The sequence below is a fragment of the Hypanus sabinus genome, chromosome 27 (genome assembly GCF_030144855.1).
Source record: "Hypanus sabinus isolate sHypSab1 chromosome 27, sHypSab1.hap1, whole genome shotgun sequence".
NCBI classification, from domain to species: Eukaryota; Metazoa; Chordata; class Chondrichthyes; order Myliobatiformes; family Dasyatidae; genus Hypanus; species Hypanus sabinus.
Window position 1 is genome coordinate 19,260,653 of NC_082732.1, and position 23,277 is coordinate 19,283,929.

The 23,277-nt window shown below is 41.6% G+C and overlaps 1 protein-coding gene across 2 annotated transcripts in view; it reads left to right on the forward strand.

The window, feature by feature from the left end:
* LOC132382031 (immunoglobulin superfamily member 21-like) overlaps positions 1–23,277 on the forward strand; it is a 405,374-nt gene extending 382,097 nt beyond the window's left edge. The window contains exons 7-10 of one of the 2 annotated variants that reach the window (XM_059951850.1): positions 1,526–1,572; positions 20,701–20,893; positions 21,814–21,852; positions 23,012–23,277. In XM_059951850.1, coding sequence (XP_059807833.1) covers positions 1,526–1,572; positions 20,701–20,893; positions 21,814–21,852; positions 23,012–23,085 — 353 coding nt within the window. In that variant the 3' untranslated portion in view covers positions 23,086–23,277. Of the gene's footprint in view, positions 1–1,525; positions 1,612–20,700; positions 20,894–21,813; positions 21,853–23,011 lie in introns of both variants that reach the window. The other variant, XM_059951849.1, reaches the window with a different exon arrangement.

Here is a 23,277-nt window from a genome sequence, read left to right on the forward strand (position 1 = left end):
TATTCACGAGAGAGGGAGAGCCTGTGGCATGTCAAAGTGTGGAAATGGGTGACTGTGAGAGCCTGCATACACTCAGGAGTAAGTGGTCTTTTGTGTTGTATGGAATATGGACATTAAGAAGGTAGGAAATTAAGAGATAAATGAGGATCTATGAAGACTGAATTTGTAGCTCTCTCTTTCAGAAGCATTTCCTTGTGATGACTGCATTCACTCAGGTCTTCAGCAATAAGCTGAGACTTCTTACTTAGATAGTATTATTTTTCGCTGGTTCTAATGCATTCTGTGTATATATACTTATTAAATTGTTACCTTCTGTGTCAACGCTGTCTGTAAGAACTGACAGATAATCAATGGATAGTGTTGTCTACTAATTACAAAAAGAGCAGGAATTAAATATCAGTCCATCAACAAGATCACAGGCCGATCTTGAGAATGGTATTGGTATGATGGAGCTTTTCTGATTAACTAGATTTGTTCAGGGTTCTCTGCAGCCTGATGTGTTTGAACATAGCTACTCCATAAAATAGAATTGACAGTAATTGTAAAGTTATTCATTCCCTCTGTGTGCCAGCATCTTCATTTTTTTTAAGTACACATAAGCCTTTCAATTCTGCCTCAATAACACTGTCTAACAACGCGCGCCATAGCCAATGTGCAAATAGGCCAGTAACATGTGAGGAGGAACTTGTCGTGAATTGTGAAGCGCTGAGCTTACTTGATAATTCGGGCCATTAGTTTCTTGGGAAAAATAAGCCACTTTAACCTCCTCTGTGGATTTCAGACATTGTTACATCTGTATGTTAATTGTCCATTAAATTTCCCCAGAAATTTTATCTATTGTTGGATATCACTGCTGTAAATCTCATTGACATATATTGCTGCAATGAAGATTATAGATAAATGCAAGTACTTGTGACAAATAATAGCTTAGCTATTTTATAATGTGGTAATTATAAATGAATACCAATCAACCTAAAGCAGAAATGTGAGGTTTGCATTCCTTCAGGTTATTAATTATTTTATAGATTTTCTCAAAAAGTCAAATTTAAAGATCAAAAGTTTAATCTTGCTTTTCCTTTTTTCTCCTTACTTTTCTTTCCCACTTTCATTTTGCTCTGTTTGTTGTGGCTCTAATTTATATTTCTTCATAATTATTCCTCTATTTAGTGTCAACGGTTAAGGAAAATCATTCTATGCCCTTTTCTTTACCAAGGGTCAGATTCCAATTCTCCACCTCGATCTCTATCATTTCCCACTTACAATTGTACTGGGAGCAAAATGAGAATAAATGAATGTGTACGCCAAGTGGAACATGTGGGCCAACACATCAGATGTCTGACTTCTGCAAAGTCTGGGTTAACTGTGTGCAATTTGCTTGTGTGGGTGACTTTCACAAGGTAATCACAACAGGACTTGCAATGCTCTTGACCTTGGCACATTTATGGGCGTGCCTTCCCACCAGCATGTTAAGATGAAACAACAAAAATTTGGAACCTAATGGTAGTACTGTTCATTGTTCACACAGCTGCTCCTCGGGGTCCACGGATTGATGTGAGTCCAACGCGGGTCCAGGTTGGTGACACGGTTAAGATTAGTGTTGTGGGATTTCAGGTAAATGCTTTTCTTTCATTGCTGAAGAACTTAAGTGTAATCGATTGGCAAGTGAATTGTTCTCAAATGTGGTGAGATATGATAATGACTGCAATATTTCAGGTCACAGATGACCATCTCCCGTGAAGGACATTTGGAGTTTTTGCTACGTAGAAAATGAGTAGATGCCGTTGTAACAGTAGCAGTGCACAGGTTGAACAATTGTGTGTGTCCATTAAAACATCCATTTTCTGCATCATCCATTAGAGGAATTGGAGTCACTGAATGAGCAGCAAATCTACTTGAAAATAAAGATTTTATTATGGGAATAAGAAGGCGCACCTTTCATTAATGGGAAAAGGTTAAACAGAGCAGTCAAATAAAGCATTTGAAAAAGTGAATGATCACTAAATAAACAATACCCTTTGCCTTTGAAAGCCCATGAAACCAGGAGAGAGTGTCGCACAAAGATATTAAACTAATGGTAGGTTGGAGACTCTTCCTGCTCATAAAACAGGCCTTAATAAGTCTCTGCTGTCGCTCCAGTGAGCTATACATCTCAGTACTGCCTTGGAATATATAATTGGCCCTAACTATTCTCCAAAGGAGAAGTCTGGAAAACGGAGACATTGACAGATGTCTGGTCACAGAACAGCAGGGGGAGGAAATAAGCCAAAAGTTTAATATCTTGCTCACAGATTTGTCAAAGATGTAAAGAGAAGATGGGAGAGAGAAAAAAATATTTAATTATATTAAACTAAAGGCAGAAAAGGAGGAAGATTAACTAAACTACACACGGCCTCTGGGTTTGCACCAAGTGAAGTGCTTGTGCAAATTGAAGTACCCTGAGGAGGAAAGACCAGTTGTGTCAAATGACACCAAACCTTCAGAAATTTGAATGCATCAGTGCAACATTACAAAGAGGACAAATGTGTAAAGGTCCAGAGTTCAAAGTACACCATATGTCACCTTGAGATTCATTTTGTTGTGGGCATTTACAGAAAACACAAAGAAGCACAATATAGAATCAATACAGGGAAAAAAAGCACAAATAAACAACAAATATTGAAAAAATTTTCACCTTTTCAAATGTTTTGTCAGTAGAACTGTGATCATTGGCGCTTTGACCTCAAACCTTTGGAATTTCTAAGAATAGACAGACAGACAAACACCTTCGTCTCATGAGATTCATAATACAGAACAGTGGCAAGTTCGTAGAAGAATAGAAGTAGAGAATAGGGTGTGAAACCCAGATTGCAGTTGGAAGGACAAGACCAAGGAAGGTAAAATTTCTACAATCTTGCCAAATAATCAGGAGACAAAGTTACACGTTATAACACACTGATTTCCACAACTATTGTACACACATCATGCACGCCTTCACCTTTGACACAAACGGATTTCAATGGTAGAGTTCATCATGTATTCACACCCATTCAGCATGCACAATGGGGCTCAAATTTCCTGCCCATTTTACTGCTGGATCACTTCCAACTCCGTTTTTGCACCAACAGGGAATACAATAGCAGAACACAGTCTATAAGCCACAAAATCTTCACTTTGGAATGCTCTTTCCTCTGATGGCCCGTAGACTGCACTCATTGTAAAGGTCTACTAAACCTCAATTCAAATCACTGACAATAGGCAGAAGGTATGAACTTCAATGTATGAACACCAAAGGACTCATTTTTAACCTGGAGACTCCTTATAAAAGCATCTTTATTTATTTAACACTTCAATGCCGTCAGTTCATACCAAAGGTCTTTGCATACTTTTGTTATTATTAGACACTTCTTCAGGAAGATGATATCGTTCTACTTCAGTTCTTTCTAAGATGCTCGTACAGACAATATGAGACCTGTAGGCTCTGCTACAGGATGTGGGCAGATGGGTGGATTGTGGGGTGTTGGGCTCCTCCATACATTTAGACTGCTTTTCCACTAAATGGACTCTAGGTTCTCAACACCACACCATTCCATCATTTCTATTTTAAATAGTCATCAGTCAATGTGAAGGATGCATTTTTAAGCTATAAGAATATCCTTAGCAACACACACTAAATGCTGGAGGAACTCAGCAGGTCAGGCAGCATCCATAGACATGAATAAACAGTCAACATTTTGGATCAAGACCCTTCTTCAAGATTGAAAAGGAAGAGGGAAGATGGTGGAATAAGAAGGTGGGGGGGGGGGAAGGAGGATAGCTAGATGGTGATAGGTGAAGCCAGGTGGGTGGGAAAGGTCAAGGGCTGGAGAAGAAGGAATCTGATAGGAGAGGAGAGTGGACCACAGGAGAAGGGGCAGGAGGGAGGACCCAAGGGAAGGTGATGAGCCGGTGAGAAGAGGTAAAAGGTCAGAGTGGGCAATAGAAGAAGCGGGGAGGGGGAGCGAAGCATTTTTTTTTTAGCCAATGGAGAAATCGATGTTCAGTTTGGAGGCTACCCAGATGGAATATAACGTGTTGCTCCTCCACCCTGATAGTGACCTCATTTTGGTACAAGAGGAGGCCATGGACTGGCACGTCATAATGGGAATGGGAATGGGAATTAAAACGTTTGGCCACCGGGAAGTTCTGCTTTTGGCAGATGCAGCAGAAGTGCTCGACGAAGCGGACCGCAATTTACTACTGGTCTCATCTGGATGAGGAGGCCGCATCAAGAACACTGGACACGACAGATGACCCCAGAAAATTTGTAGGTGAAGTGTTGCCTTACCTGGGGGGACTGTGTGTGCCCTTAAATGAAGGTGAACTTATTTCCTTAGTCCTAGTAATCCCCCGCCATGACAGAATTCAGGCGTTTAGTGTGAGGCCTGCAACCTTTGAAGCCAATTGAATATATTTTGAGACTTGCTGCAGAGAATAGTAGCCTGCACTAGGGCAGCAACATTGAAGGGCTTATTTCACTAGTGGATTTTACAGAGAAAATATTGGAGTTTTTTCCCCAACATTTTGAGGTAACTATTGTAGGTAATCTGTTGTCAGAAGCTTACTTCTCACTTCTCCCCAGTAGATATTGATGTTTATACAGAGTTTGGAGCTGTGAAGCAAAAGGAAGGTGTTGGTGATCTTCATCATCAATGTTTGATTTCATTGAGAGGTAATGTGCATGGTATGAGGAGTGGTTCCCTGTTTCCCAGATCTTAAAGTAAACCTTTATTGACAATGGGGAAGGGAGATGGTGGAGTAGGACAATGATGTGCAGAAGATCCAGGCAGGTAGGAGAATGGTTTGGTTCTGTGAATGAGTTGATAATGTTTGCTCGCGTATGTACATATACACAAGTGTCATCTATATACTGCAGCTAGACTGAGGTCGGAATAACTTTCATTTTGGAGTGCAGATGACATAGATTGGATAGTTTCCTGTTTGCCCTGTAGATTAGCTGTCCTCCCGTGAGAAGCTTGCTGAAGGGGAGATGCAGCATTGCTGCATGAAAGTTTGGGAAAACTGTCGATGCAGCTTTGCTCAATACTATTAACAATAGCCGCAATAAGAAAATAGCCACAACAATAGAAAATCAGCAAATGTCATAAATGATGGGTCTCTATGCTACCAAAAAAAAACACTCTTCTATATTTTACCAGCGATTGAATAGGGGCTGCCCAAATCACAGCATGTATTCCATCCATCGTGAGGCACACTGAATATGAAATTTCTCTGCACATTAGCTCCGGGTTATTCACAGGGACCATCATCAACATAATCATAGCCTGTTTTTAACCTCAAAAATGCCTTAGACTTGATCAATCAGGTGTGATGAGAGTCCTTGACGAGAGTGGTTTGGACCCAAATGCTGGAGTATCTGAAGCAAGGATTGAAAACTGGATCGAGAACTGAGCACAAAACAAACACTAGACTTATGTCTGAGGCTTCATTCGGGTGTTCCTTAAATACTCAATTCTTGGCCCCCGAAACATGATCGCCAATTAGCAGAACGTTCCTGAATCTTTGAAGGTGTTGCACCACCCATCCATATTCCAGAGAGTTAGAGCATCTAAACCCCTGAAGTTGGCACAGTTGGGTGTGTGTCGTAACAGGACTCCCTCCATTATGGCAAACTCCTGGCTGCTCAGAGAGACAATAATGATGGTGATAGATGAGAGATGGACCCAAGATGTCCCTTTCAGGAACCCAGCACCATTCCTCAGGTCCAAACCCTTTCCAATCCACAAGGAACTACCAAACAGCTCAAAGAGTTCGTGAATCCAAAATTCTTCTCACAGTGAAGTCCTGTCCACCATCGAGAAACCTGGGTGGCAGCAAGACTGATGGTGCTGGGGCCAAAAGGCTAGGGTTCACAGGTTTTAATATGGAAATATAGAAAGTGGGATTGATCTTGAGGGTCTTGGGGAAGCTGCAAGCTGTACACTACCAGGTTTACTTTCCTGAGAATCTTGTAGGATCCGATGAACTTGGGCACCAATTTCTTAAACTCCACATGAAGTCAACAACCAGACCAGACACCCAGGCTGCAAAACTGGTCTCCATCTTCTCTTATGGCTAGCCTTGATTTCAGCCTTCAGGGTAGAAGCTAATAAAATCTCCCTTGCCCTAGTCCATTTCTCCTTGTAGAGGGCATCTTTCAGTTTGTTTCAGAGTCCGTGGTGGTATAGAGTGGGCAAGGTCAACATTTTCCAGCCACTTTCTTGGGCCAAGGCCCAAAACGTGATAGCGTAGTCGTCCACTGACTGTTTGTCCTTTTGAATCTTCATAAGACGGTCCGAGGCTTGCCTGGCTCCATCAGGGTGATGAAACACCTTCTTCTTAGCGGCTATTAATTCCTCCAAATCTTTAACCCCCCTTCCCAATGAGTAGTGGCCCAGGCCAGGGCTCTGCCAGTCAGATGAGTGATAATGATTGCCACTTTATGGGGTTCGGAAGGGAACAAGGGTGGCTGGAGATAGATCACTAATGTGCATTGGATGAGGAAGCTGTGGCAAGAACCCAGATCACAGTCAGATCTCTCCAGGGTTGGAAGATGTACGGACCCTGCAGAGCAAGCAACTAGCTCTCCTGACCGACTCTGGCCTCCTCATTGCGAAAGTTGACAACCAGCTACCTGGAGATTGTGTATCTCCAGGCTCTGTCTGGAAATCTCGCTTTGGTCAGTCCCAATGGATGAAAGACTCTGATACCCTGCTGGAACCATACTAGCTCAATCATACTGTGATGAGAGCCCTTGACGAGGATGGTTGGTACCTAACTGCTGGCGTATCCAAAGCAAGGATCGAAACACAGTATCAGACTGAATAAAGAACTGAGCTGGATGATATCACCAGTGGGGCTTACGAATGAGCACTGAGACTACGTTCAGGTGCTCATTAAAAACTCAATTTGCGACACCCAAAGCATGATTGCCAATTAGCCGGATGGTCCTGAATCTTTAAAGGGGCTGTGCCAGCTATCTGTACTCTGGAGAGTTGGAGCTTCTGAACCCCCGGAAGCTGGCGTGTCGTCACATCAAGAGGGAATGTGGAACATCCTTCTTAAATTTGACTGTCAAAAAAAATTACATTTTACATTTGTACGTGATGGCATGCCAGCGATGATATTATCCAATGGGTCCAACAGTAGAAACAATACCATTGCAGACTGGTGTCAAACAAGCCTGTGATACTACATTTCTTGTAAGCACAAGAAATGGAGCAGTTTGCATTCTGCACAAGATGATTAGTTATTTGATTTCTTGGTGAGAATGAAGAACTGTTTGCTTTTCCTATACACTTTGAATGGTTTCAATAGACCTTATATGATCACATAAATAGATTGAATTAAAGAGCTTTGATTTAACATTTCATCCGAAGAATCAGCCATGATTGAATGGTGGAGCAGACTTAATGGACCAAATAGCCTAATTCTGCTCCTATGTCTTATGGTCTTATCAAACAATGCTGCACTGTTGTATTAGTCTGCATTATGTGCTGTTTGATCCCTAGACTTTATGATGAGAACTGCCTCTGAGCCACTTGTTTTAACTACATTACAATCCCATTAAAAACGTATGCACTAACATTTTCCCTTCAGCGGAGATCACACCAATAGTTTACAGTAATACCAAGGTTATTGTATTACTTATTTAATTATTCAGGAAAAGTATCAGTTCTCTTTGATAAGTGCATTCAGCTTAAGCTTGAGGAACAACACTCCATCTTCCATCTTGCATGTTACAACCTTCAAAAATGAAATCAATGGTTTCAACTAACTCACTTTTTTAAGTTTGAGAATGGTCAAGTTCTGATGTAGGTTATCCAAGTACTGTAGAATAGTAATGAAGTTTTCCTCCTCTCTGTACAAGCATCATTCCTGCTAGGCATTTCTACCATCCTCCTTTAGGTTGTACATTTTACTCTGAACTGTGACCTGCATTTTACAAATTTTAAAAAGCTCTTTTTTAATTCACTCATTAATCTATTGACCAGGCAGCTCTTCAAGCTTTAGGCAACCTGGACATAGCCTATCACAAGTAATCTTTTTTATCCCATCCATCCCTCCCTTTCCAAACTGGTCTAACTATTTCCAAACTATTCTCATAAGGCATGCTCTCCAATCCAGGCAACATCCTTTTAAATCTCCTTTGCACCCTTTCTATGGGTTCTTTATCTTTCCTGTAGTGAGATGACCAGAAAATGTGGAGGCTTTCTCAGTTTCTTGGTTGTGACGAAGAGTTGGATCTGTGATATTGATCCAGAGATTCTTCGGAAGTCAAGAATGAGGTATATAACTTGGTGGTCTGACCTCTTTATTACGTGTTACAAGAACAAGAAAGGAACAAAGAAAAGAAGACAGAAAAATAAATCGTGGTCATCTCACATTCAGACTGGAGACAACCAACATTCTAGTGATAACAATTACCCTACAAACAGCGAGACTCAAAAGGCATGGCACCTGTTCCAGAAAACTCAGAGCTTCTCAAAAAATACAAAATTGGCTACATTACCAGAACAGTTACTGAACAATTACACATATGTAGGTGGTTATATAAAAATTATAAGCAAGCTTAGGACACTTAAGCTACAGGAAAAACACGAAGAGAATAATACCCTAATTCAACAGAAGTGACCTGAAACGTTCTTGCTGTTTCTCTCTCCATTGTTGCTGTCTGACAGACTGAGCATTTCCTGCATTTTTTTTGTTTGCCTTTCAGATTTCCAGCAGTTTTCTAATTTTTGGTCAGTTCTCTTTTGCTGAGTGCACAGCCATGGTGTATTTAAGAGGTGCGTGAATCAGATAGAAACATAGAAAATGTACAGCACAATACAAGCCCTTCGGCCCACAAAGCTGTACCGAACTTGTCCTTATCTTAGAAATTACCTAGGGTTACCCATAGCCCTCTATTTTTCTAAGTTCCATGTACCCGTCCAGGAGTCTCTTAAAAGATCCTATCATATCTGCCTCCACCACCTTCACCGGCAGCCCATTCCATGCACTCACCACTCTTTGCATAAAAAACTTACCCCTGACATCTCTGTACCTACTTCCAACCACCTTAAAACTGTGCAGGTCGGGCAGCATCCGTTGAAAGGAGCAGTCAACGTTTCAGGTCGAGACCCTTCGTCAGGACTGAAGAAGGAGGGGCAGGGGCCCTATAAAGAAGGTGGGGGGAGGGTGGAAAACCAGTCAGAGGCAAGTTCAAGGGGTGGGGGAGGGGAAGCAAGGAGGGGGATAGGCAGGAGAGGTGAAGAAGGAATCTAAGGGGAAAGCACTATGGGTAGTAGAAGAAAGCAGAGTCATGAGAGGTGACAGGCAGCTGGAAGAGGAGACAGAGTGAAGGTGGGATGGGGGAAGGGAGAGGGAGAGAATTACCAGAAGTTGGAGAATTCGATGTTCATGCCAAGGGGCTGGAGACTACCCAGACGGTATGTGAGATGTTGTTCCTCCAACTGAAGTTTGGCCTCATCATGGCAGTAGAGGAGGCCATGTATGGACATATCCAAATGGGAATGTGAAGGAGGGTTGAAGTGAGTGGCAACTGGGAGATCCTGTCTGTTGTGGCGGATGGAGCAGAGGTGCTCAACGAAGTGGTCCCCCAATCTGCGTCAGGTCTTGCCGATGTAGAGCAGGCCGCACCGGGAGCACCGGATGCAATAGATTACCCCAATAGACTCACAAGTGAAGTGTTGCCTCACCTGGAAGGACTGTTTAGGGCCCTGAATGGTGGTAAGAGAGGAGGTGTAGGGACAGGTGTAGCACTTACGCTTACAGGGATTACATAATGAATACATTATGGTTGGCCTCAGTCCCCTTCGTTTATGAAGGAAAGATGCAATTGCAGCTCCCCTTCCAATTGTTAGGAAATTCCTGATGGAAAAAGTATTTTTGGAGATTTGGGGATGGTATTAGGCTGACTGTATAACTCTTTCCTACATTCAATAGCTAATTTGGAGTGATTAAGGTAAATTGTGCATCGCCCATTCCCTATGATGATTGAATGGATGAATCACTATGGTCGATACACCCACAATGAGCTTCATATGGACTGCTTTCAGGCACAGCCATACGTTCAGGTAGGTTTCTGAGTGTCTTACTGGAGCAGGCTTTGTGCTGCTAATGGAAATGGAACTGTGCCACAGCAAAGAGCAGGATATAAGTTGGCCAGGAAGGAAAGGGTTTGGACATTCTGCACATGAGAACTGGGCTTCGTGATAGGAGCGAGAAAAGAAATTAGGCCGATGGATCAGTTCATATACTGCCAGGTTCAGACAAGATGAAAATATTCTTTCCGTATTTTGTTCAGTTAACATCCTGACACCCAGCAGTATAATTATTGCAGTTCTGCAGATGATTACTCCCTCGGGTAAGAGACAGTGGGAAAGCATTTGCATTCCATGAGGTCAGGAAGTATTTGAGAACCAAAGGTGAAGGGATGGAGGAACTTTGAATATAAATTATATTCCCGCACCACATTGAAACACTTGTCATGCCAGCTTGATTGTGTTATTTTTATCCTGTAGAGGTTATTTTTCTGTGTGGCAATTTTTAAGTTTAAATTTTAAAAAGAGCAGCTGATGGAAGAGTCCATCACAAAGACCTTAGCTCCTGAAGTTATTAGATGTCCCTAGTCTTCACTCTGAATATATAATATAAGTAAAGGAAGCTAATCTACTTCAGGCAGACAGGAACATATGCGGCAGTTCATATGAAAAGATAAGGATTAGTTTCCAAATGAAAATTATTTAAATTTATCTTGGATGCTATATGCATATTTATCTCAGAAGCATACCACACAGTGGATGCCATAATTCCGCCTAGTTGTTAGATTTGTCTTTCACCTGGGGTTTGCAGAAACAGATGACAAACAAGGGCAAAGACCCTGTCATGAACAACAAAACGAAGAAGGGTGATAGACATACACTTGCACATTAGCCCCATCTCTGACATTATAGCAGTGTTCGCAGGAGCTTCTATGCCTTTATGTCTTATGAATTTATAAGCGTATACCTTTAGAAATAGGGATAAAACCCGCTGAGCATATTCTACCAGCCATACCAGGGCAAATGTGTTTTTCAGTGGCCAGGACTGGCCTTTCATCCGCTCACGTAGATTTTTAATTTCATACTTCTAGTCTGGATGGTCTGTTTTAAAGGAATGAACATATCAGGGATGTTGCATCTTGAACTATGTAAGATTTCAACTTGTTCCAAAGGTCAATGGCTGCTCAAAGTGTCACGGAATAAAACAGGAACACGAGAAATGCTGGAAATCAAAAGCAACACAAAAAGAAAATGCTAGAGGAGCTCAGAAGGTCAGGTGGCATCTATGGAAATAAAAAACGGTCGACATTTCAGGCCAAGCCCCTTCGTTAGGACTGGAAAAGAAGGGGGAAGATGCCAGAATAAAAAGGTGGGAGGAGGGGAAGGAGGAGAGCTAGAAGGTGATCAGTGAAACTAGGTGGGGAGGAAAGGTAAAAGGCTGGAGAGGAAGGAATCTGATTGGAGAGGAGAGTGGACCATGGGAGAAAGGGAAATAGAAAGGGCACCTGGGGGAGGTGATAGGCAGGTTAGAAGAGGTAAGAGTAAGTGTGGAGAACAGAAGAAGAAGGGAGGAGGAGGGAACTTTTTTCTTACCAGAAGGAGAAATCAATATTCATGCTATCAGTTTGGAGGCTACCCAGGCAGAAACTAACTGAATGGAAACAAACCTGACTGTCCGTGTAGGCCCATTGTCTCTGTATGCTCCTGCCCCACTGAACTCATGTCCTCATACCTCGACTCCATTCTATTCCCCCTTGGTTCGGTCTCTTTCACCCAACATCCATGACTCTTATCGTGCTCTTGATCTCCTCATTAACTTCCACTTCCCTGCCACTGACCATCTCATTTTCACTATGGATGCCCAGTCCCAGTATCATTCTATCCCCAATCGAGAAGACCTTAAGCTCTCTGCTTCTTTGTCAATAAAAAAACCAACCAGTTCACCTCCACCATCACCCTCCTTCATCTGGCAGAACTGGCCCTTACCCTCAACAATTTTTTACTTCAGCTCCTCCCATTTTCCCCAGATTCAATAGGTACCTTTACCAACCACAAGGGCCCCAGCTGTGCCTGCCTTTTCGTTGGCTACGTAGAACCACATTCCAAGTCAATGTTCCCCAACTCTTCCTCCCCTACATTGATGGCTGCATTGGTGCTGCTTCACACACCCAAGCTGAGCTCGACAACTTCATCAACTTTGCCTCCAGCTTCCCCCATGCCCTTAAATTCACTTGGTCCATCTCTGACACCTGCCTCCCCTTTCCTCATCTCTCTGTATCCATCTCTAGGGACAAATTGTCAATCGACATCTTCTATAAATCAACCAGTTCCCATGGTTACCTTGGCTATACTTTTTCCCACCTCATTTCCTGTAAAAATGATATTTCCTTTTCTCAGTTCCTTTGTCGCCACTGTATCAGTTCCCAGGATGCAGCTTTCCTGTCCAGGACATTAAAGATGTCCTCCTTTTGCAAAGAATGGGGTTTCCCTTCCTCTGCTATTGATGCCTCCCTCACTCTCATTTCCTGAATATCTGCTCTCATCCCATCTTCCCAACGACTTAATGGTAATAGAGTTCCACATCCTGATAGCATGTCCTTACCTACCATCCCATGACCCTCCTTTTTATTCTGGTGTCTTCCACCTTCCTTTCCAGTCCTGAAGAAGGTTCTTGGCCCAAAATGTCAAATATCTATTCATTTCCATAGATGAAGCCTGACCTGCTGAGTTCCTCCAGCATTTTGTATGTTTTGCAATGAATGAAATAGTTTCTTGGTTCCAAGTTCAAAGTAAAATTTATTATCAGCGTACATACATGTCACCACATACAACCCTGAGATTCTTTTTCTGTGGGCATAGTCAGCAAATCTATACAACAGTAACAGTAAGCATCAGGAACTGTTAACTATAAACAAACTGTGCAAATGTTGATATAAGTAAATGGCAATAAATAATGAGCATGAAATAACAATATAACAGAGTCCTTGAATGAGTGTTCAAGAGCTTGATGATTGAGGGGTAGTAACTGTTTTTGAACTTGGTGCTGCGAGTCCTGAGGCACTTGTACCTTCTACCTGATGGCAGCAGTGAGAAAAGAGCATGGCCTGGGTGGTGAGGATCTTTGATGATGGATGCTGCTTTTCTGCAGCAACGTTTCATGTAGATGTGCTCAATGGTTGGGAGGGTTTTACCCATAATGTGCTAGGCCGAATCCACTACCTTTTGTAGGTTTTTCTGCTCAAAGGCATTGGTGTTCCCATACCTGGCCGTAACACAGCCAGTCAGAACACCTTCCACTAGATATCTATTGAAGTTTGCCAAGATTTTTGATGACAGGCCGAACTGCCACAGACTCCTGAGGAAGTAGAGGCACTGTTGTGCTTTCTTCGCAATAACATTTACATGATGGGTCCAGAACAGGTCCTCTGAGATAGTACTGTGCAGGAATTTAAAGGAATTCACAACACAGTCAACACAATCCCAATCAACACCTCAAGGATGCATGCTTATCCCACCCTTCTATTCTCCCTACACTAATGACAGCGTGGCTACGCATAGCTCAAATTCCTTTTATAAATTTGCAGACTGCCCCACTATTGTCGATAAAAATCTCAAATGTCAATAAGGAGATACGCAGGAGTGAGATACGTTGGGTGATTGTGTGGTGTCGCAACAAAAACAACTCAACATCGGCACGACCGAGGAGTTGATTGCTGAGGTCAGGAAGGGAAAGTCTGGAAGATATGTGCCAGTCCTCATGAGGTGTCAGCAGTGGAGAGAATGAGCAGTTTTATGTTTCTAGATGTTAACACCTCCACAGATCTGTCTGGGGTGCAACACATTGATGCAGTCACAAAAAAAAAGGCATTCCAATGGCTCTGCATCATTGGGACTTTGAGGAGATTTGGTATGTTACCAAAGACTCGTACAATTTTCTATAGTTGTGCAATGTAGAGGATTCTGACTGGTTGCATCACAGCCTGGTCTGGAGGCTGCAGAGGGTTATAGGTATTCCAGCACAAACCCTCCCCACAATCTATGATACCTTCAAGAGGCGATGCTTCAAGAAGGTAGCATCCATCACTAAGGACACTCACCAATTGAAGATGCCTTCTTCTCATTACTCATGTCAGGGAGAAAATACGAGAGCCCGAGGACCTGCACTAAATGATTCAAGAGCAGCTTCTTTCCTTCTGATTTCTAAACAGTCCATGAAACCATGAACACTACCTCATTATTCCCTTTTTTAATTGTACTATTTATTCATTTTGTACTAAATTAACTGTATATGTTGCTGTGCACTGTGGCCACAAAATGAAACAAATTTCACGTCATCTGGGACAGTGAAATTCTGAATTCTAATTCAGAATTTTGAAAGCTAATTCTGAATCCGATTCTGATCGCACTTTCATGCAAAGCAGTAACAAGGAGTTTCAGATATGATATTGACCTCATGGAGGAATGGTCAGTGAAGCAGTAAAACATGAGATGTCTCAGGTTTAGCCACAACCATCAACATTTTCAACGTTTTCACTTCTTATTGTTGTTTCAAGTTAATTACAATGTTAAACTAAGACTAGTGTGAAGGGCATCTCAGGCGACTGCTCATCTTTTATGGTCTCTGCCCAAAATGTGGACTACTTATTCCTCTCCTGACATATTGAGTTCCTCCAGCGTTTTATATTTATTGCTCTGGATTTTCAGTACCTGCAGAATCTCTTGTGTTTAAGTAGCCTCTGTTGATGAGTTGGTAAATCCTCCCTGTCTTAAAGACCTCAACCCATTACTGAATCATTACAAGTGAATGGGTATCATAAGCAGCTTTTTCTTCATTAGGTAATGCAAATGTATTATTCTTCATTTCTTGCTTTGCTCAAGTGCTCTGGGTATGTTCTCTTTAGATACTGATTTCTGTTAAGCCTGGGCTCCATTCACCCCTCATTTAATGGTAGGAGTCCATGGCATAAAAAATGTTTTGGAACCCACTCTGACACAAGGACACGGATTGTTTTTGAACCTTGCTAAAAACCATCTGCAAAAGCTTTCAGGGAAAAGAATGCTGTCACTATAGTTCTACCTAGATATGATTCTCGAGTACAATATCATGTTCATGGTGTTAATAATTACACACAAAGAATATCTCAGTCTTTCTACCTATACCTTCACCATCTATTCCATTGCTTAACTTTCGACATACAAATGTAGTTACATATAAATGGAGTGACTTCTGGATATTCGTCCCTAGGACTATCTAAATAAATGGAGGTTGGATTAACAACAAATAGGAATATTTGCAATTTATTATGGTGCATAATGTGCGAAATCCTGCAACAAATTAGGTACAGCAAACTTTCATGAGCTACGGTAGATGATTTCTTTCATTTATTATCTTTCCCACCTTCACTGTGACTTAAAACTAACTTGCTTCTTTACTTTCCCACTTCCAATGAAGGGTCTTAAACTAGAAACGCTGATTATTTCTCTCTCCATAGATGTTTGCTGACCTACTGATTGTTTTCAACAGTTAGTGATGTTGGTCCAGGGGATAAATTTTTACCAGGACATTGTTGGAAAAAAAGTTTTCTTTCCAGAATCAGAATCAGGTTTAATTTCACCAGCGTATTGTTTGTCATGAAATTTGTTAACTTAGCAGCCACAGTGTAATGCAACACATGACAAATACAGAAAATAAATAAATAGATGAATTACATTAAGTATATATGCATATTAAATCACTAAATTTAAAAAATAGTGCAAAAACAGAAATAATAAAAATGTGAGGCAGTATTCGTGGGTTTAATATCCATTTAGGAATTGTATGACAGAGAGAAGGAAGCTGTTCCTGAATCACTGAATGAGTGCCTTTGGGCTTCTGGACCATCTTCCTGACAGTAACAGTGAGAAGAGGGCATGCTCTGGGTGATGGGGGTCCTTAATAATGGACATCACCTTTCTGAGGCACTGCTCCTTGAAGATGTCTTAGATACTGCGGAGGCTAGTACCCATAATGGAGTTGATTAATTTTATAACTCTTTGTACCTTTTTTCAGTCCTGTGCAGTAGCTGCAGTGATGCAGCCTGTCTGATTGTTCTCCACAATACATCTGTAGAAGTTTTCAAGTGTGTTAGGTGACAAACCAAATCTCCTCAAACTCCTAATGAAATATAACTGCTGTCTTCCCTTCTATATAGCTGTATCAGTATGTTGGAACCATGTTAAATCCTCAGAGATATTGGCAATCTAGGAGCTTGGAATTGCTCACTCTCTCCACTTCTAATCCCTCTATGAAGATTGGTTCATGTTCCCTCATCTTACCATTTCTGAAATCCACCATCAGTTCTTTGGTCTTACTAATGTCAAGTACAAGGTTGTTACTGCGACACCAATCTACTAGCTGGTATATTTTGCTCCTGTACGCCCTCTCATCTCCAACTAAGATTCTGCCAACAATGGTTGTATCATCAGCAAAATCCTTCATTTCTTTCTTGGGATCTTTGGCATTATTTCTGGAGATAGCCCAATGTTTTAACATAGATTCAAAAGATAAGAAGTCTAGCAATGAAACGCTTTGTCAGTGCACAAGTGGAAACTTAGCCTCGATTTTTGTGTGCACTTCCCTGGTGCGATACAAACTCAGAATCTTCTCACCCAGGGAAAAATTGCTTCCACTCAGTCATGACAAACTCACAGGCATCATGTATCTTTACAGCAGAGTGATAGAAAGCAGCAATATAAAAGACTTCCCCCTCCTTTGGCCATCATTTTGAGTAACAGAGTGGCTGCAGTGAGTATGTAATGGTGTTCACCTTTTTCAACAACTTATTTGGCAATAATACAATGGCTATATGAAAACCCTTCCCATCCAGACCTCCTGTGAGACTTCCAGCTGCTGCCTGATACAGGCTTCCTCCAGTTATCGACAGAGATTGCCAGCCAACCTCACAAAGCAGTTCCTTCCTCGGTTAGTTACATGTGGACATCAGGCAATCTGAATCCAGCCCATTATAAAACCCAGTGATTTCCACCCCACCTCAAGTCACAAGAAGTAGATTGACTTTGATGCAAAGCAGCAGAGGACTTGAAAAGAAGAAGCCGAAAAATTATTAAAATGGATATTGATTGGTTGAGTCCCAATATCCACGTTGAGGTAAGGCGAGTTAGAAGCAAAAAGGGACACTGGATGTTATGCATTCACAGTGGAGCTAATAGTGGCAGCTCTTAACACAGTGATGATAAACACTTGAAATCTGCATTGCATGCATTTAATTCCCTCTTTAATTTCATGGTTTGGAGACTTGGTCTTTTTGTAGGATCACCCATGCCCAACAGGTCAAGGAAAAGAGTGGTCTACCAATCCTCCAGGTTCGGGGGTAAAGCTCAGGGCTAACACCCCTGACCGATAAAACAAAATTGTAATGGAAACAGCAATGAAGAATCCCTCTGCATCTGAGTGGTCAGTGACAGACAGAGATGGAGGACCTTCATTGCTGCCCTAAGTGTCAGCAGCCATATTGAAAGTTCTCAGGTGAATTCAAATCAGATTTCCTTTCTATAGTTAGAAAAGCAGGGAATAGCGCTGTCTTGGAACAGGAACAGAGCATATCAGCATACACTGAATGGGTGTTGCAAAGGTGAATGAAGTCACTGGAGAAACACTGAAGCTGGTGACGTAGAAATCTTTATTCAGCACAGCCGGAGGCCTCATACTGGACACACTCTTGGAAGAGGCTTTCTGACCCCAATATTATATCACTTTTTTTAAATGTTAAGAAACAAAGATAACAACAGGACAATTTCTATCGTTACAATATACTCATAATGTTTCCTTTGAGTTGCACATAATCTTCAAACACCAAGATCTTCACACCAACACAACCAAAATGTGTGTTAATCACTGCTATCTCCGAGATGCATTCATGCATATGCAGACATCTCAGGTGAATGGGGCGTTTCCCGGTTTGCAATCAACCCCAGCTTGCAGCTCCAGGAACACCATTGTTCTGAGCTGCATTTTAATTCAAGCTGCAGTCCATATTCAGCTCTGAAGACTGGGTGATGTTCAAATTAGTATTTGGTGTATTTCCTCACTCCTGGATACAACATAAGAGGAGAACTGTTGTTAGTAGGAACTAAGGGAAGTGCATAGATTAACTAGAATCTATGCTGTGAAGTGGTGGGGTCTTTGGATGCTGAGGTGAGTACAGGGCTTGTGTGAACTGGAGAAATGAATGATGAAAAGCGAAGCATACAACCCCTGAAAGTTAGAGGTTAATGGGAGAGCAGTGGAGGGCAGCTACACTGACAAATGGAATCCTCCTGTATTTCTTGCACTTTCACATTTCTGGTTACCTCATTATAGGAAGGATGTGGAAGCTATGGAGAGGGTGCAGAGGAGATTTGCCAGGATGTTGCCTGGTTTGAAGAACAAGTCATATGAAGCAAGGTTAGCAGAGCTGGGACTTTTCTCCTTGGAGCGTAGAAGAATGAGAGGGGACTTGATACAAGATTATGAGAGGAATAGATAGGGTGGATAGTCAGTACCTGTTTCCCAGGGCACCAATAGCAAACACCAGAAGGCATATGTACAAAATTAAGGGAGAGAAGTTTAAGGGAGACATCAGGGGTAAGTTTTTTACACAGAGGGTTGTGAATGCCGGGAATGGTGGTGGAGGCTAAAACATTAGGGGTATTTAAGATCCTCTTGGACAGGCACATGGATGAAAGAAAAATGGAGGGTTATGGGGTAGTGTGGGTTTAGTACTTTTTTTTAAGGATTATATGTGTCGGCACAACATGGAGGGTTGAAGGGCCTGTACTGTGCTGTAATGTTCTATGGTTCTATGGTTAAAGGGGAGCATTGTGTAGTGGGAGCAACAAATGGGGTGACCCACAAAAAATGGAGAATTTGGTGAAAAAGAACACTATCCTTTGGAGCATGAGTGATGCACAAGGACATTGTCTGCACATTCCTTGAGCTAGCAGTTGAGTCGTCGTTCTGCTCTCACAGAGTAAGAAGCCATTCCATAAAGAACACTGTGCAGTAATCACAGCAGAGCAGCACAAGGTGGCTACCATGGAAATGAGGAGAAATCAGGGGGAGAGGATGGGGAGGCACAGAGCTCTCCGGTTTGTCAGAGCACATCCCACAAAATGGACCTGAGCTTGTGCCATTTATTTCATGTCACCACAAGACAGGCTCAACAGTGCAGCATTTTGCTTGATGCACATAATGTGGAGATGTTTGTATTATGTGCAGATACAGGTGAAGGATAGAAAGGGAGTATGTTTGGTAAATACTGATGTGAGGGCTGTTTTCAATCACTAAGTGCAAAAATGACTGCTGGACATGGGATCCCATCATTATATTTGTATCTTGCACTATAAGAACATTGAATGCACTGTGGTGAACTACACCTATACATGCTGAAATCAGTTTCTCAACTGTTACTAGTTGACCTGGACATTATTGCTAACATAATCTACACAAGACTATAAGAAAGTTGGAGTCAACCAGCAGGAATCTTAAGCCTGCTCTATCATCCGCTTTGGCTGATCAATGCTGGCCTCAACTGCTCTTTTCTGCAAATACACCATAAACTTCAAGCGTTCAAATATTTGTCCATCCCCACCTCAAGCATATACAGAATCTGGCGTCCACCACAATTAGGGACAAAACTTTCAAAGATTGATAAATCATAGAACATAGAACACTACAGCACAGTAGAGGCCCTTTGATGCATGATGTTTTTCCGACCTTAAAACCTACTGTATTTTCAAGTCATAACCACCGAGAGAAGAAATTTCTATACACCTTAGTTTTAAGTGACTGGCACATTATTTTGTAATCATAATACCTTGTTTGTGAATCTGCTAGTGAAATTATCACAGCATCTACCCTGTCAAGCTTCCTTAGGATCTTATATGTTTGAAGAAGGTCAGCTCTCATTCTTCTAATTTCCTAGGAATACAGACCTAAACTATTGAGCTCCTTTTGATAGGGCAGCTGTCTCATCCCAGGATCTGATCCATTTCAATGGATTAACATATCACTTGACTATACAAATCCCAGCAGGATCACTGTTAGACACAGCATCACAATCACATTCTGGAGCTTTTAGCACCAAATGTCTAAAGGACAGGCTTGTGATACCACGGAATTCCCATTGTCAACTTGTTGGACCTAATTACTACTTAGCTTACACTTAGTGCAGGCTGAGCCATTGAGTAGCCTAATAAAATAGCGGTCAAAATCTTTTAACCTCATTTGTCAGAAGTGACTATTATTTCCAAGGAAGTCCTTTACTGATGATTTCCCAGTTAGGCTGATGTTTAGATGCCAGGTATAGCTTGTGTATTCGAAGCCACACTCATGCCCTCCTCACCTACACAACAGGGTTAGAGAGTGACTCCCAGGCATTTAAAATGAAGATAGAAATTACTCAAAGCAATAACACCCATGCCAAGCTGGACATTTGACCGCAGGTCTTATCCCTTCATTTCATGAGTGTGTAATCAATGGGTAACATTGCCACCACCTGGGTGAGGAGGCGGTGCCATTTTTGTATATGGGCACCAACAGTGTTCACCGCTGGGGGAATCATTAACTGCTTGATGCCTGTCGTTATTCCTACCTTAACAGAATGAAGTATTTCCAGAACCTCTCTTCACATGGACCAGAGTTGGAGGACGCCTGTTGGATGGAAGTACTGAGCAAGATGGTAAAGAGCTGGTGTTGGAGAGAGTACCGGCCGAGCTGAATGGGTCAATGTACCGTTGTACTAGCCAAAACCCCTTGGGGTCAACAGACACACATGCTAGGCTCATCATTTTTGGTAAGTGCAAACTTTCTACCAGCAACAGTGTGATGAGATGATACTATATGGTCTATTCAGACGCTGATGTCAGAAATACTTCCTTTGTTATTGGATTGGCTAAGTATTCAATATAGTAACAAGCCCATTGAATCTCATCTCTGAAACTGAGTTCAGCTGAAGCAATGGAAATGATTATCAGAATTCGTACCTACTGTACATTGCACATTTACCACCTATAACACAAGACAAAATTCTGCATCAGTAACTCTTGCCTGACTATGATTCTGAAGGTATTGGTAGCTCTCTGGCGACCCACTCAAATGCCTTCATGCAACAACACAAATTGGAAAGTCCTTCCAATGGCATCAAGGAGCATTTTCCACATCCATATTCTCTAATCATAGAACACAGAACAGTTCAGCACAGGAACAGGCCCTTCAGCCCACAATGCTCTCCCTGCTCCCTTACTCCAATGCCCTGTTTGGAGCCACTCTGCACAAATTGACCATCTTCAGTGGAATTTACTGTAGTAGTCAGTAAAGTTAAATTTATTTTTCCCTGCCTACCATAGTAGCATCTCAGGTTAGATGGATTAGTCCAACTCACCCCAAGGCTGGGACCTGGAAACTACTGGTTCTTTTGAGCTAACTAGCCCATTTAACGTACCTGCGGAATTATCAGAGGCCCCACCCATCCACTGCTTAAACAGTAAGGATATGCAAATAGAATCAAATCAAGTTTAATTGCCACTCAAACCAGACATGGAGGCAGCCAAATGAGACAGTGTTCCTCTGGGCCCAAGGTGCAGAAACATACACATGCTCTCAAAATAACAAGGAAGGAAAAATCTAATCACTTCTGAAACAATTCTCTGCTTAGTTTCTTGGCCCTTTACCTGCTGCATGACTTCATGAAGAACTTGTATTTTTGTCTTTCAGAAAATCCAAACATTCCGAAAGGCACTGACAATAAAAACGGTGAGCTACATCTCTATTCTAGAGTATATAGGAAGGGTGCAAATGGCTCTGGATCCAGATTTGTGAGATTTGGCTAGCACTTGTCATAGTTGAGAGCAGAAATGAGACAAGACATGTTGGGCAATGAACAGAAGGGATGATGCTTTTCACCCTCTGGTTACAAAGCTGAATGCCATTGACAGAAATAATGTCAATGTTTCATTAGTAAAACAACTCCTATCACTAATATCATGTAGACGATTTTGCTACTCAATTCATTGGATAATTTCAACACAACCTTCCTATCTCAAGCCCATTTTCACCTCCTTTGACGACCATACCTGCAACAACATTATATCAGCTATAAGTTAGGGGGTGTTAGAACATCTTTCCATAGTTAGACCATGCAAATTGACAGGTCTTGACGAAGAACTGCAAAGTCAGCTAATGCCCTTTCAGACAGAATCAGCTCACGGAGGCCACTTATCCTCATGCCCTGAATTTACTGTGTAACTCCATCTTGGGAGGTATGCAAACTGAAAGTCAACAACGTTTCACATTGGAAACAACATCTTCAATTAAGCAACTGGAAATTCCAACAGCATCTGATTAGACAGGCAATGTACCCATGGAAAAGGAGATTTTTAAGATAAGTAACTTTTAACAATCAGTTTCTGTGAGAAATAACAATTAGTGACTCATTCACTGAAGGGTATGTGTTTTTATGATACATTTCCAGAGAGAGAAGTTGTAGTCAACCAATAATATTTTGCTTTGACCATGTTTGGATTGCCCGAAGTTTGTTGTCTTCATGTGTTAGGAGATGTCCATAAGCAATCAAAGGTGCACTGAAGTTTAATGTTACCATCACAAAGGCTGTGTTGGGAGAGGCTAGAGTCTGGGGTCCTACTGTTACTGGACACAGGGCTTCATATGAGCATCCTTTCAAATGCATCACTAATGCAATGATTGGGGAAGAAAAATCAGAGGCATTAATATAAAGAAATATACTGATATTATTTCTGATACTAAATCTAATTTCTGATACTACTGTTGCTAAATGTAGTGTAGATAATAGCATGTTCAAATTGTATTTATTTTGCTTATATTGAATAAGTAATACGATTGGGAAAGAAATAATCTAATAAAGCAAGATGATGAATTCTGATTATAATTTCAGGTGCATCTTTGTGCAACAACAGTGCCAGGCTAACCTTAGCGATGATTCTAGCAGTTACATTGGATTTGACGTGAAAGACTACCAAGGATTTGAGAGGAAAATTATCCATCCTGCAGTTGCGTATGATAAGATATTTTTATTTTAATGTCCTTTTTTTCAAATTCTGAATGTTCCATTTTCTGTAGGGTTTTCTCACTTGAAAGATGTGCCATTGCTTCATGTATTTCTGAATAAAGCTTTGTCTGTTTAAAAGAAGCAGTCATCCT